Here is a 16,143-nt window from a genome sequence, read left to right as displayed (position 1 = left end):
GAAAAACCACAAGAGGCAACAAATCACGTTTTCAAACAAAGACAGTCTGTAAATGTTACTCCACTTTACACAAGTGTTGATCAATATCAATAAAACTGACAGGTGTTGATGGTCTAAACATGAGCTTTACTAAAACAGCAGCCTGTTCTAGTACCCTAACCCTTTATTAGATGTTTCTCTTTTTAATAATTACTTTGTCTTCTCTTCTGATTCTGGCTGTGAACAGATTTAAAAAACAATCATGTACTAAAATCTGACATCAAATGTAGAACTGCAACGATTTGTTGATTGATTGATTATTTAACTGACAGAAAACTATTCTGATAACTGATTAATTGTTAAAGTAACTTCTTAAAAGGCAAAAATGCCAAACAAATCTTTGTTTCAAGCTTATCAAATGTAAATAATTAAAATCTGACTGTAGACTGAATATTTCTGTTGGTGGACAAAACAAGAAGTCATCTTAGACTCACGCAAACTGGACTTTTATTTTCTGATATTTTATAGACCAAACAATAATAAAATCATATTATTATATCACAAAAAATAAAAATAAGAAGATGAAATGTCTGCTCAGATTCATAATCTTGTTGACTATGATCAGATTGTTCCTGATTCAAATCATCATTTAATCAGTTGAAGACGGTGTTTTGAGTTCAAACAACATTTGACAGCTTTGGTTTTGTAGATTTCATGTTTGTATTTCCTAAAGTAAAGTATCCAAAAATATTGTTTCTGTCTGAAAGTCAAGCATTTTATTGGCACTTTTGTTGAAAACTTTAAATCAATACCCAGCCCTAAGCTAGAAGTCAAATAAAACCATTTTCTGAAACTGATCAGATTACAGCATCTTTGGACCCCAGGAAGAGTAGCTGTACTTCTGCATCAGCTGATGGGGATCCAAAGAAAACATGAAATCCACACATGGTGACATTCATCCACTTTGTCTTTGGCGTTACGTTACAGACAGCTGATGGACTCGTAGCGTACATTCCCGGCTGTCTCTGACAGAAACTTTAAGGCAGGTTAAAAACTGAAAAACCTGATGCAGCACCTGCCATCACATCTCCCATCAGGAACAGACTGGATCACTGGGATGAACCCAGTTCCTCCTGGTAAGGCTTTTAGTTCACTTTGAGCCAGACTGTCAAGTTCAACAAAGACCTCAGAGTCAGAAAGTCCTCGAGTTTCCAGCAGTTTATTGATCAAACAGGCGAAGGTGCGAATGCTCAGTGAGTTAATTTCCATACACAAAGTGAGGAGACAGTGGACAGGTATAATCCCACAGTGGACAGGTGTAATCCCACAGTGGACAGGTGTACTCTCACTGTGGACAGGTGTAATCCCACAGTGGACAGGTGTAATCCCACTGTGGACAGGTGTAATCCCACAGTGGACAGGTGTAATCTCACTGTGGACAGGTGTAATCTCACTGTGGACAGGTGTAATCCCACAGTGGACAGGTGTAATCCCACAGTGGACAGGTGTAATCTCACTGTGGACAGGTGTAATCCCACTGTGGACAGGTGTAATCCCACAGTGGACAGGTGTAATCTCACTGTGGACAGGTGTAATCCCACTGTGGACAGGTATAATCCCACTGTGGACAGGTATAATCCCACAGTGGACAGGTGTAATCCCACTGTGGAGAGGTGTAATCCCACTGTGGAGAGGTGTCATCCCACTGTGGAGAGGTGTAATCCCACTGTGGACAGGTATAATCCCACAATGGACAGGTGTAATCTCACTGTGGACAGGTGTAATCTCACTGTGGACAGGTGTAATCCCACTGTGGAGAGGTGTAATCCCACTGTGGACAGGTGTAATCTCCATGTGGTTCATCTGTCAGTGTTAATCCACACCTTTAGCCTCTAGGAACCAAAAGGCTGATCCAGGATATCAAGTCTTTTTAATGTCAAGAACTCCTGGATAGTTCAGATTCAGACCTCAAACACCTTCTGGTAAAAGAGTCAGATGACGGTGAAGTCCATCTGAAGACCGTTCAAACCTTGTGACAAATGTTGAGTTCGTTAAGCTGAGCAGACACTGTATGTTTCTATTTTTTCAATTCAATTCAGTTTTATTTATAAAGCGCCAAATCACAACAAAAGTTATCTCAGGGCTGTTTCCACATAGAGCAGGTCTAGACTGAACTCTTTAATTTATAGAGACCCAACATTCCTCCATGAGCAGCGACTGGTGACACTTGGTGTGTTCAGGTATCTATGGAGTGAACTTGGTTATAAATACATTTAAATGGATGCTGTTTTTATGGCATCCAATAATCTGCACGTTAAAATAACTTTGATACTCAAACTGTACTGTTTGGTCGGCCATCACAAACGGTGCTCACAGGGTATTTAACAGGTTCACAGGGTCTCCTATGGAGTTCCCCAAGGCTCCATCCTAGCTCCTATTTTATTCTCAACATATCCACTGCTTTTAGCTTCCACTGCTTTTAGCTTCCACTGCTTTTAGCTTCCACTGCTTTTAGCTTCCACTGCTTTTAGCTTCCACGGTTTTTAGGACATTCAACATCCGTTATCCTTTACGCTACGCTGATGACACGCAGCTCTACGTCCCATTGAAACCAAGCAAAACTCAGTCTTCAGTGTCTTTTAAGTTGTCTGGAGGATGTTAAGCACTGAATGGATGGAAACTTTCTTCAGCTAAATGAAAGTAAGACTCAGATTTCTGGTACATTAATTTGCATTAAATACTGACAAATAAACTCATTAGCAGATTTTTCCACAACAGCAAAAATAAAACAGTTCCTTTCTTTTTGAGAATTAAGACAGTTTTACATACCGACATACTTCAGCTCTCTGTATGTGGGAGTCAGTCAGTCGATCCTGTCTATGCTCACTGGTGCTACAGCTCACCTACTGGTCTCTCTTCACTGGTTACCAGTCCAACACAGAACATGTCGGTCCATTTTCTACGTCCTCTTTTCCACCTTCGGTTCTATCTCTGCTGTCAGACTGTGGAAGTCACATCTTCACCATCAATCACTGATCATCAATTAACTTTGAGAGCCCCCACAAAACTGTATTACTTTGCTGTGTTAGTTATTCATTTATTTATTGTTTTAATTATTTAACTGTATTTTAAATTTCTCTGTAAAGCTTCAGTTTTTAAATGTGCTGTATAAATATATGACTTGTAGTCTTTATAAATGATTTGCCAAGTGTGATACAATCTGAGATCTTTTTGTGTACAACAAAAAATATTTAGAATAATTTCTCAGAACACTGACTCAGTCCATCTTCAGGAAGGACTGGTGGTTAATAATTATACAGCTGGAGAATCGGTGGTTCCGTACGTGTAGCTGTGGTGGTTGATAGTTCACCAGAACTCCACGCACACTTTTCAGAAGAGATGAAAAAGGCAAATTCTATGCTGATAATCAGAAGAACCTTTCATAATTTATTCAAGGAAATATGTCATTATATCAATCCTTGGTGAGATCTCATCTTCAATTTGCGAGTCTGGTGTCCTTAGAAATAAAAATACATACAGAATGTTCAGAGAAGAGCGACTAACCTAGCATCTAGCATCCAGGAGGTTACAAGCTTTTTCACAGGATATATGTATGATATCACAGCTGAGCCTGTCTTCCACTAACAGGTATGATCTAAGCATTGAACGAGCTCCTTCAGTTGACTCTTACACATAGATTGTATAAATTCTGGTCAAGAAATGATATGTTGTATAAATATAAAGCTGATTTGTGATTATTTGTGGAATTATCGTGACTTTAAATAAGTATATTGTGTTTTTTTTGTTGTATGGTTTGTTTGTTTTGAGATGTAGAGTCTGGATTGGAGGATTTATATTCTGCACCGGAAAATTTTCAATAAATTAAATTTGACCAAAAGGTCAGTATGAGCAACAGCACTGATCCGGTGAACTGGACTGGTGTGTTCTTAAAGTTGACCTCTATATGTCGGGTCTCCTGTGAGTCCGTACAGCGTCTGCTCAGCTTCAGATGATCTGATGTGTTCAAACTTTATTTGATCTGAGAAGTTTGTCTGCATTGAAGATGTGATGAAAAACATTCTGTCATTTATCTAAAATATAAAATCTGGTATTTTGTGAGGAACCTGCTGAGGGCCCTGGACCACAGTTTGGGAACCGTTTGACCACAGGTTTGATTCCTGTACAAGGGTCCTTGAGTAAGGCACTGAGCCCCCGCTCACTCCAGGGGGCGCTGCATCGTCGACACCAAGACAATCAGACGTGACATCGTCTCCGGCGACCGTCGCTCACAGGCCGAGAGTTCGATCCCCGAGCGTCCACACCGTCGCTGCCGAGGTGCCGCTGAGCAAGGCACTGAGCTGCGCTGTCTAACTTTGGAGATACATCGACTTTCATCTACAGTCCGAGTGAATGAACAAAGTGTTAAAGCAGAAATCTGACGACTGAGTGCAAACTGGATTATAGAGTCATCATCATCATCTTCATCATCGTCTTCATTCGTCCCTGTTGAAGGTTTCAGGCCAAACAGATGATCAGATGATTTTTATTGAAATGTTCTGCAGATATAAAGTGTTGGTGTCTCAGGTTACAGCGGAGACGAGTCGACTTTCTGAGGGACTTTGGGTCGAGTCGGAGGAGCGGGAGGCTGTCTGGAGACAAACAACAACAAACACTTCTAATATTCTGCCTTTCTTCAGTTTTCTGCTCATTTCCACCGTTTGAAGCAAAAAATAAAAAGAGAATTTTTGTCGTATTAAAAATGTTCTGGTTTACCAGTCGTACCTGTTCATTCTGGCGGCAGGTGCGACGGCGGCGTGCTGAGGTGGTTTGATGTTGCTGGTGTAGCCGGGATGATGGTGGACGTGGGGGTGGGTTGGTGGGGCCGGGGGGCGGGGCTTTTTGGGCACCGCTGGTTTGGCCAGAGCTGGAATCTGAAGACAGAATCATGGAAAAAATATGAATCTCAGTACAAAAGAAAATGTTTATTTCTGCCTTTTTTGCATGAAAACATCAGTGTCGACAGCAACAAGAAGGTTTTTGTTTCCTCAACACGTCTCAGGATGAAATCAGCATCAGTATTAAACCGATCAGCTCGATCACTCATCAAACCACATTTTAATAACAATCATCAAGTCCTCCTGATCAAACCAGTTTAATCATCGGAGATCAATACTCATATTCAGTCACATCAGCCGATCACAATTCACCAATCAGGACCCAAATTACAGCAACTGATCAGACGGAATCAGCTCACCAGGACTTTACCGGGTTTTCATGCTTCCTACATGCTAAGTACGTGCTAGCTACATGCTAACAGTTAGCAGGCAGGTGCGGTGTACCTGTCCAGGTGAGACGGGGTCAGGGGGGAGTGGCTTGGTGGGCGGAGCTGGTCGACTCACCAGCAGCTGGAAGGTTAGCGAGGAGGAAGAGGAAAGAGTTTGTTTGACTTCCTGTTTATTGAAGTCGGGGGAAAACAACAACATGCTGCCGAGGATACGAAGGTGAACAAGTTGCACTTTTTCTGCTCATTTTGATTAAAAATACTTGATCAATAAAAACGATCTACTGCATGCAAATAGAAACAGAACAAACATTCAGAGAAGAGAAAATATAGAAACAAAAAGACCAAACTGAGATCATGGTATTTCTGTACGGAGTCATCAGAGCGCCAACAGTAATTACTGACTGGTTTAATTTGATATATTGATAAAGTGATAGCGTTTAAAAAGCTATAAGATAATTAGGCATTAACGAACTCAAAGTAAAAGAATATAGAAACATAATTACCTTAACAAATTAATATTTCTATTTCCTGTCTTTAAATGATGAATCACAAAATAAATTTCAAACTAGAATAAAGATTTTCTCTGATCAGCTGTTCTGTTGTTTTGTTTTGGCCAATCAGAGCTCTTGTTGTTACTCTGTGGACATTAAAGGTTTTAGTGTCGCTGAGATGAAACATGATGAGCGTCTTGATTCAGTTATTAATTCATCAGTAAAAGGAAATAATTTTATTTACAAGATTTATTCTCAACTGTGGAAACAGTTTGACAACAATGATTCGTTACTGCTTCTGTTATTTATACTTGTAATAACAACTAAATCATCTCCATGACAACTAAGCAACTTCATGCACTGAAGAAGGCCATGTGATTTGGCTGAAAGCTTTATAAAACACCTTGTGTTACTTTTTTTGTCAAAATGAATATTTTTACTGCTCGACTTCATTGAAGCATCTTTGAAATGCAAAACCATGTAGTTATTATTAGTGAAACCCTTTTTAAATTAAAAACATGTATCTGTAGATTATTTGGCACGCTTCGGACTCCGTACGGCTCTGACTGAGTTTATTCGTTCAGTATTTGCGTTTTGCGGCAGACATGTTTACTCCTCCGGCCAGCAGGCGGCGCTGTCACATTCATTTAGACTAATGATGATTCTGCAGACACACAGAGGACAGACTGACTACAGGTGACCGTACCTGGCCGGTTTGGGCGGGGGGGTCGGGGGGCAGAGGCTTGGTGGGGGGGGCCGGTCGCTGTCAGAAGAACAGCGAGAGTCAGTGTTTGGAAAGATTCCTGATTCTGACTGAATCATAAAACATTTCATTTCTATGTTTCTTCATGAAGAAGCAGCTCAAAGTTTGTTTCTTTCTTCTTTACATCAAATATATTTCAATCCTGAACGGCAGAAACGTCATTGATTAAAATGTTAAATGGAGGCTGAGCTGATGTGCTGCCCCTCCCACTGTGTCACATGATTCACTGCTGACAGCCGCCCTGCATCATCTTCACTTTATTGTTTTATTGTTACTTTTAGTTTTCATTAACATTTGTTTTCAGTAAACTCTTGTGTGGATTTCCTTCACTGTCACATTCTTCACACAGTTTGTGACACTTGAAGAACTCAAGATCTGCCAAACGGCCGAGCTTCATCCTGAGCGACAAAACTCATATTTACGATGATTATTTAAGACTCAAATGCATCATGACTGAAGCAGGACAGCAGGAGACACAACACAAGCCGACGACGACGACGACAGGACGCACACACACACAGCTGATGACATCACAGACAGCTGATGACATCACAGACAGCTGATTAACACCAACACGCCGTGAACTCCTCCAGGTGAGCTCAGGTGAGTTTACCTGCTGCGGGGGTTTTAGGGCGGGGTCAGGGGGGAGTGGCTTAGCGGGAGGAGCAGGTCTGTCATGAACCTGATAGGAGAGAAAACAGGAAGCAGAGGCAGAGTGATACATGCACAGGAGGTGTACCAGAGGTCAAAGGTCAAACAAGCAGGTGAGTTAATGTTCGCTGAAAGGAAGAAAGCAAAAAAACAAAAATAACTGAAAATGGAAATCCACGATATCTTTCATCTTCATCTTCAAATAAGCTTTTAGAATAAAAATGAAACTAAAACCAGAAAACTATAATATCAATATTATCGTATAGATAGATAGATAATAGATCATAGATTGATAGATAATAGATTGATAGATAATAGATAGATAGATAATAGATCATAGATTGATAGATAATAGATTGATAGATAATAGATTGATAGATAATAGATTGATAGATAATAGATAGATAGATAATAGATCATAGATTGATAGATAATAGATTGATAGATAATAGATTGATAGATAATAGATTGATAGATAGATAGATAGATAATAGATTAATAGATAATAGATAGATAGATAATAGATAGATAGATAATAGATAATAGATTGATAGATAATAGATTGATAGATAATAGATTGATAGATAGATAGATAGATAGATAATAGATTAATAGATAATAGATAGGTAGATAGGTAGACAGATTGATAGATTGATAGATTGATAGATTGATAGATGCTTTTATAAGATATTACCATCAGGAGAAATGCTTCAGATTTGGGGAATAACAGGATAATATGTGTAGATGTGGTGATGATGAGGAGGATATTTATTCATTTATTCTGCTGTTGTCCAGCAGGCGGCAGAAGGTTTCTGTTGATCCTTCATCTTCATCTTCATCTTCATCTCAGTGTGATTTGTTATTAAACAGTTACGTTGCTCAGCAAACTTTATATACTTGATGCTCCAAAAAAGTAGGTTTTCAGCTCCTTTATATTATTTCTCAAACATTATTATTTGCAGGTAAATATAAGTATGAAAGGCAAAGTAAAAGCTCAGACATAAATAATATATAAATAAATATAAATAAATATAAATAGATCCTGACAATTTCAAAAACTTGTGATACAGAGCTGTGATTATTCTGTGACATCATAACTTAATATTATCTGTTTTATTCACTTAGTTCCTTTTGTAGAATGAAATATTTAATTTAAATAACTAGAACTGATTTGTTTTTGTACTACAGTTACATACAGTATATATATATATATATACTGTATGTACTACAGTTACATACAGTATATATATACATATGTACTGTATGTAACTGTAGTACATACAGTACATATGTATATATATACTGTAACCCAGGAAATGAAGCTTTCTGTTGTAATCTTGCTCTGATGTTTTGTCTCCGTCTGATACGCAGCAACATAATGTACATTTAGTGGATGTTCTCTGGCACCGAACACAGGAAGTGACACTGATCTCCCACATGAGGGAAATGTTTATCCGTGTCTGTTACTCTCCGGTAAACGTATCGTAACGTCACGTAAAGCTGCAAAAACAGCAAATTATAAACGGTTTCATGTCTCCCAGCTGGACGACTCGCCGCTGCAGCCGGTAAAATCTGAAAATGTGAGACTTTGACGACTCGAGGTTGTTTTTAAACTGACACTGTGGCAGCCAAGTGAGCACGCCGTCTGCACCCAGTGAACACGCCGTCTGGACCCAGTGAACGCGCCGTCTGGACCCGGTGAACGCGCCGTCTGGACCCTTTGAACGCGCCACCTGGACCCTTTGAACGCGCCGCCCGGACCCTTTGAACGCGCCGTCTGGACCCCGTGAACGCGCCGTCTGGACCCTTTGAACGCGCCGCCCGGACCCGGTGAACGCGCCGTCTGGACCCCGTGAATGCGCCGTCTGGACCCGGTGAACGCGCCGTCTGGACCCCGTGAACGCGCCACCTGGACCCTTTGAACGCGCCACCTGGACCCTTTGAACGCGCCGCCTGGACCCGGTGAACGCGCCGCCTGGACCCTTTGAACGCGCCGCCTGGACCCTTTGAACGCGCCACCTGGACCCTTTGAACGCGCCGCCTGGACCCGGTGAACGCGCCGCCTGGACCCGGTGAACGCGTGCCGGCCATGGATTTGATGAATGCCTTTAGGGTTCAGGATTCGATATACGCCTTTACTCGTGTCTGACCTGTTTGTCCACCTGGACTCTTGTGAGAGGGCGGAGTCAGTGTTGGCGAGGTTGCTATGGTTACCTCTTTGTGGGATGGGGTCAGTGGGATGTCCGTCTGTGGGTTCAGGTGGTATCTCAGCGGTCGAACCTGCTCTCCGTTCCTGCCGTCCGCTTGCTCCATCGCCCGCGTCCTGATGAGATGTGAAGAAAACATCTGAAATAAAACCTGTCAGCTGACCGGACACCTGTATGACATCACAGACCACAGAAACTAACAGGAGACACAAACACACACTGAAACTGTCCCACAACTTAAAGCTGCACCAGCAAACTGTTGAAACTTTGAGGACTTCATTACCCAGAAGTCTCTGCGTCTGCAGAGTCAATGTGCCGTTAGACATCAGAAGATCCGAACCTGGATCAGTGCAGCTTTAACTGTGATGTCATCACTATGTCATCATCATTAACACATGGTTAAAAACCCCAACGTCACTCTACAGGGACAGACTACAGTCCAGGACCCAGCAGGTCCAGGACCCAGCAGGTCCAGGACCCAGCAGGTCCAGGACCCAGCAGGTCCAGCAGTACCTGGAGACGTGGGCGGGGTCAAACTCCAAACCCCACATCTCACAGTGAGTCACACTGCATTGTGGGTGAGAAAAGAAGCAGAATCAGCTGATTTGTGGAACGTTTGATAAACTCCAGGTGACTCACCTGTTCACCACATCATCTCCATAAACATCATGTGATCGACTCACCTGTTGAACTTCAGGTCAAATACAACTTTACCTTGACTTATAATTTAATAATAATAAAAGTTCTAATAGGAAATAACTTTTACACTAATATATCAAACATATTATTATTATTATTTTATGACATCGTTAATTTCCACAAGTTCAAATATTCCTGTAAACTAAACTTCATGTTACCGGTTTTGTTGTCGAGCTTTACGAATCGGGCTGTCGGCTCCGACGCAGAGGAGACGGAAACGAGGGAAGCGAAGGACGAGGAAGAGGAGGACCACAGGCAGGATGAAGAGGAAGATGACCAGCAGAGCGACTCGGACCGGGTCGGACTCTGAATAGAGAAGAAGAAGAACGATGAAGCGCAGTCAGAGGAGAGGAGAGGAGGGCGTGTTCGATGCGTTCATGGTGTCGTACCTCCGGCAGCTCTGGCCGGGCCGCTGTCCACGCTGCCTCCGTGACCCGAGTACCTGCAGTCAGGTGGAGCCCAGCCGACGTCACAGTGACACTGTTTGTTACTGTTACACACCTGAAACACACACAGCTTTCATCAGACGTCTTATTATTATATGACCGACTGATTCTGTTGATCTGGTCCTTCAATTCATACACAGCTGAGTATTCGGAGGAAAAAGTGTGTTTTTATTTGATGTGGACGTTTTTTGGTAGAAATCAAATAGTTTTTTTTTCTCTGGTGTATTTATTTGTTATAAACAAACATTTGAACAAAAATACGTTTTAAAATTATAGAAGATAAGAATCGAGACTCCTCATCAATCATCACATTAATCAATCATGAAAACAACAGGCTCCTCAAAACCTGCACAAATAAAAGTGATTTGTAGCAGAACTCACTCCGTGACCGTTGCACTTCCTGTGGCATTCGTCCACACCGAACACCGACACGTCCTCGCACTTCTGGTTCAAACAGGCCTGCAACACAAACACACTGTAAACTCTACTGTGACGCTTTATTACACAACATTTACTCTGTCAAACTTCACGTGATAACACGTTAATGCAAACTTATTTTAACGCCACACGTTCTTTTGACACCATTAAGGCAGGTTCTGATATGACGACCCCTCGACCCCTCGCCCCCTCGCCACCCTCTAGTGTTACTGGCACAATATGTCTGTTGTGCACTTACATTATCAATCAATCAGACTTTATTTGTATAGAAACTTTTCACAGAGTACTGGTGACAGTACTGGTGACAGAGTACTGGTGACAGTACTGGTGACAGAGTACTGATGACAGAGTACTGGTGACAGAGTACTGATGACAGAGTACTGATGACAGAGTACTGGTGACAGAGTACTGATGACAGAGTACTGGTGACAGAGTACTGATGACAGAGTACTGATGACAGAGTACTGGTAACAGTACTGGTGACAGAGTACTGGTGACAGAGTACTGGTGACAGTACTGGTGACAGAGTACTGGTGACAGAGTACTGGTGACAGTACTGGTGACAGAGTACTGATGACAGAGTACCGGTGACAGTACTGGTGACAGAGTACTGATGAGAGAGTACTGGTGACAGAGTACTAGTGACAGTACTAGTGACAGAGTACTGATGACAGTACTGGTGACAGAGTACTGGTGACAGTACTGGTGACAGAGTACTGATGACAGTACTGATGACAGAGTACTGGTGACAGTACTGGTGACAGAGTACTGATGACAGAGTACTGGTGACAGAGTACTGGTGACAGTACTGGTGACAGAGTACTGATGACAGAGTACTGGTGACAGAGTACTGGTGACAGTACTGGTGACAGAGTACTGGTGACAGAGTACTGGTGACAGTACTGGTGACAGAGTACTGGTGACAGAGTACTGATGACAGTACTGGTGACAGAGTACTGGTGACAGAGTACTGGTGACAGAGTACTGGTGACAGTACTGGTGACAGAGTACTGGTGACAGTACTGGTGACAGAGTACTGGTGACAGAGTACTGGTGACAGAGTACTGCTGACAGTACTGGTGACAGAGTACTGGTGACAGAGTACTGATGACAGTACTGGTGACAGTACTGGTGACAGAGTACTGGTGACAGAGTACTGGTGACAGTACTGGTGACAGAGTACTGGTGACAGAGTACTGGTGACAGAGTACTGGTGACAGTACTGGTGACAGAGTACTGGTGACAGAGTACTGATGACAGAGTACTGGTGACAGAGTACTGGTGACAGTACTGGTGACAGAGTACTGATGACAGAGTACTGGTGACAGAGTACTGGTGACAGAGTACTAGTGACAGTACTGGTGAGAGAGTACTGGTGACAGAGTACTGGTGACAGAGTACTGGTGACAGAGTACTAGTGACAGTACTGGTGACAGAGTACTGGTGACAGTACTGGTGACAGAGTACTGATGACAGAGTACTGGTGACAGAGTACTGGTGACAGAGTACTGGTGACAGTACTGGTGACAGAGTACTGATGACAGAGTACTGGTGACAGAGTACTGGTGACAGTACTGGTGGCAGAGTACTGGTGACAGAGTACTGGTGACAGTACTGGTGACAGAGTACTGATGACAGAGTACTGGTGACAGAGTACTGGTGACAGAGTACTAGTGACAGTACTGGTGACAGAGTACTGGTGACAGTACTGGTGACAGAGTACTGGTGACAGAGTACTGGTGACAGTACTGGTGACAGAGTACTGGTGACAGAGTACTGGTGACAGTACTGGTGACAGAGTACTGATGACAGAGTACTGGTGACAGAGTACTGGTGACAGAGTACTGGTGACAGTACTGGTGACAGAGTACTGATGACAGAGTACTGGTGACAGAGTACTGGTGACAGAGTACTGGTGACAGTACTGGTGACAGAGTACTGGTGACAGAGTACTGATGACAGAGTACTGGTGACAGAGTACTGGTGACAGTACTGGTGACAGAGTACTGGTGACAGAGTACTGGTGACAGAGTACTGATGTCAGAGTACTGATGACAGAGTACTGGTGACAGAGTACTGGTGACAGAGTACTGATGACAGAGTACTGGTGACAGAGTACTGGTGACAGTACTGGTGACAGAGTACTAGTGACAGAGTACTGGTGACAGAGTACTGGTGACAGAGTACTGGTGACAGTACTGGTGACAGAGTACTGGTGACAGAGTACTGGTGACAGTACTGGTGACAGAGTACTGGTGACAGAGTACTGGTGACAGTACTGGTGATAGAGTACTGTTGACAGAGTACTGTTGACAGTACTGGTGAGAGAATACTGGTGACAGTACTGGTGAGAGAATACTGGTGACAGAGTACTGGTGAGAGAGTCCTGGTGAGAGCATACTGGTGACAGTACTGGTGAGAGAGTCCTGGTGAGAGAGTACTGGTGACAGTAGTGGTGAGAGAGTCCTGGTGAGAGAGTCCTGGTGACAGTAGTGGTGAGAGAGTCCTGGTGACAGGGTCCACTGAACAGTGTCAGAGAAACAATGATTTTTAAGGTGAAACTGAGTTTTTCAGTGTTTTTAGCGGATTTAATCACCGGGTCTCTGTGGATAATTTGGCTCCCAGTAAAAACATCCTGAATGATGAACACTGAAGGAATCCTAACTGGGAGAAGCTGATGGCAATGGTGGTTATTTAACAACTCCCATGATTCCACGCTACTTCACAACGTCATCATAGTACGTCTTTTTGTTATTGTGTCGATTGAGAGAACTTTGGCAGCAGAAATGACGTATTGTGCTTTTAAGTCGGATGGCAACAGACTACAGACCAGCTGAGTTACCACTGGAGTGCATCTAGTCTTAGATAACATTTGCTAGTGAAACACACAGCTAATGCTAATGCTAATGCTTGTTAGCCCCAACTCAGTGTCGACCCAGTGTGTGAGAGAAACCCACAGACAAACCTACAAGCAGCAGCTTTCAGCAGCTGCAGCCTGCAGACAAGTTAAAACTGTGGAGGACGAGAGTCTGCAGGAAATAATTTGGAGCGTGTAAGTAATTTTCTTTCTTATACTCCCTTTCCACTGCTCACTTTATGTATTGTTGCTGTTTATTTTGTATTATCCTGTTTTTATCCCATAACACAAGGGGATGTTTTTTGAGCCTTTATTTCTCCAACGTGAGGTTGGACACAATTACACTGTGTGATTTGCTTTTGAAGTGAACGCTGCAGGGAGTGATCTTTAAATTTAGCTGGCCAATGCGCCCATGTGTTGCCTAATGAGCTTGAGTTTGCTGTAAATTATGATTTGAGCATATTTTTAAAAAGCTTAATATCCTACCTGTGAGGGTTTCTGACAATCTTTGTTATTGTTTTGTGTTGTTAATTGATTTCCAACAATAAAGCGTAAAGCAAACCTTTCTTTTCCACTCATGTTGATAAAAGTTTTAACATCTGAAACATGTGCAATTAATTAGCGATTGACAACACTAGGACATGCTGTATATACACCGTTGTATTAAAACAGGATGTTCGGAGCCATGTTCAAAGCTCTGTGCTGATCCTGCTTCTATATGTTGGATTGAATAAACTCAGTCTGTCCTCCGGCCTGCGGGGGGCGCTGTGTCCTCACCTTGCCGGGGCCGCAGGCGGTGCCCTGGGCCACGGTGGCGGGGTCGGACACGTCGTCTCCAAGGTGGAAGAAGGTTCCTCTGCAGACCAGGTCGCTGTGGTTGAAGCGGACCGTGGTGGTCAGGATCTCTGCATTGGTGCCCAGCAGGGGGCGCTCCCTCCCCCCCTGACACTGGATCCTCCCACAGTACACGTCACTACAACAAGGAGAAGAAGAAGACATACTGCAGTACTCTGTGTGTGTACTCTGTGTGTGTACTCTGTACTCTGTGTATGTACTCTCTGTACTCTCTGTACTCTGTGTGTGTACTCTGTACTCTCTGTACTCTCTGTACTCTGTGTGTGTACTCTGTACTCTCTGTACTCTCTGTACTCTGTGTGTGTACTCTGTACTCTCTGTACTCTCTGTACTCTGTGTGTGTACTCTGTACTCTCTGTACTCTCTGTACTCTATGTGTGTACTCTGTACTCTGTGTGTGTACTCTGTACTCTGTGTGTGTACTCTGTACTCTGTACTCTGTGTGTGTACTGTGTGTGTACTCTGTGTATGTACTCTGTACTCTGTGTGTGTACTCTGTACTCTGTGTGTGTACTCTGTACTCTGTGTGTGTACTCTGTGTATGTACTTTGTACTCTGTGTGTGTACTCTGTACTCTGTGTGTGTACTCTGTGTATGTACTCTGTACTCTGTGTGTGTACTCTGTACTCTGTGTGTGTACTCTGTGTACTCTGTGTGTGTACTCTGTGTGTGTACTCTGTGTACTCTGTGTGTGTACTCTGTGTACTCTGTGTGTGTACTCTGTGTGTGTACTCTGTGTACTCTGTGTGTGTACTCTGTGTACTCACGAGCTTCCACAGGGGATGTAGGAGCTGTTGGCCAGCTGACCACAGTTTCCATATTTGCTTCCTTGTTTGTTAACGGATGAAAAACACACAGCCGGAGCGCTGGTAGCATCTGGAGACAGACAGTCAGACAGACACACAGACAGACAGACAGTCAGACAGACAGTCAGACAGACAGACAGTCAGACAGTCAGTCAGACAGACAGACAGTCAGACAGTCAGACAGTCAGACAGTCAGACAGACAGACAGACAGTCAGACAGACAGACAGTCAGTCAGACAGACAGACAGTCAGACAGACACACAGACAGACAGACAGTCAGACAGTCAGTCAGACAGACAGACAGTCAGACAGTCAGACAGTCAGACAGTCAGACAGACAGACAGACAGTCAGACACACAGACAGACAGTCAGACAGACAGACAGTCAGACAGTCAGTCAGACAGACAGACAGTCAGACAGTCAGACAGTCAGACAGTCAGACAGACAGACAGTCAGTCAGACAGACAGTTACTGATGTCTGTAGTGCAGGAAGCTACAAGAAGACAGCAAAGTGTCGTCAGCTTGTAGTTTCCACAGTGTGAAATGTAATTAAGAGATGACAGTTCAGGGCAACTGTGGAGATCAAGATGAGATCTGGAAGATCAAGAAAACTCTGGCAGAGAACTTGTACGCTGGTCAGAACAAATCAAAACCCACATTTATCTGC

The 16,143-nt window shown here is 43.1% G+C and overlaps 1 protein-coding gene across 3 annotated transcripts in view; it reads right to left on the bottom strand.

The window, feature by feature from the left end:
* Positions 1-1,184: 1,184 nt before the first annotated feature.
* Positions 1,185-16,143, bottom strand: part of adam15 (ADAM metallopeptidase domain 15) — a 44,922-nt gene continuing 29,963 nt past the window's right edge. The window contains exons 15-24 of one of the 3 annotated variants that reach the window (XM_044358183.1): positions 15,438-15,546; positions 14,593-14,788; positions 10,902-10,979; positions 10,464-10,575; positions 10,233-10,380; positions 9,383-9,491; positions 7,131-7,199; positions 5,319-5,384; positions 4,762-4,910; positions 1,185-4,628 (exon numbers count right to left, since the gene is read on the bottom strand). In XM_044358183.1, the coding sequence (XP_044214118.1) occupies positions 4,565-4,628; positions 4,762-4,910; positions 5,319-5,384; positions 7,131-7,199; positions 9,383-9,491; positions 10,233-10,380; positions 10,464-10,575; positions 10,902-10,979; positions 14,593-14,788; positions 15,438-15,546 (1,100 nt within the window). In that variant the 3' untranslated portion in view covers positions 1,185-4,564. The remainder of the gene's footprint in view (positions 4,629-4,761; positions 4,911-5,318; positions 5,385-7,130; positions 7,200-9,382; positions 9,492-10,232; positions 10,381-10,463; positions 10,576-10,901; positions 10,980-14,592; positions 14,789-15,437; positions 15,547-16,143) is intronic. The other 2 variants (XM_044358184.1, XM_044358185.1) reach the window with 2 other exon arrangements.

This window comes from Thunnus albacares, chromosome 8 (genome assembly GCF_914725855.1).
Source record: "Thunnus albacares chromosome 8, fThuAlb1.1, whole genome shotgun sequence".
Classification (NCBI taxonomy): Eukaryota; Metazoa; Chordata; class Actinopteri; order Scombriformes; family Scombridae; genus Thunnus; species Thunnus albacares.
This window is presented reverse-complemented; position numbering and strand designations above follow the sequence as displayed.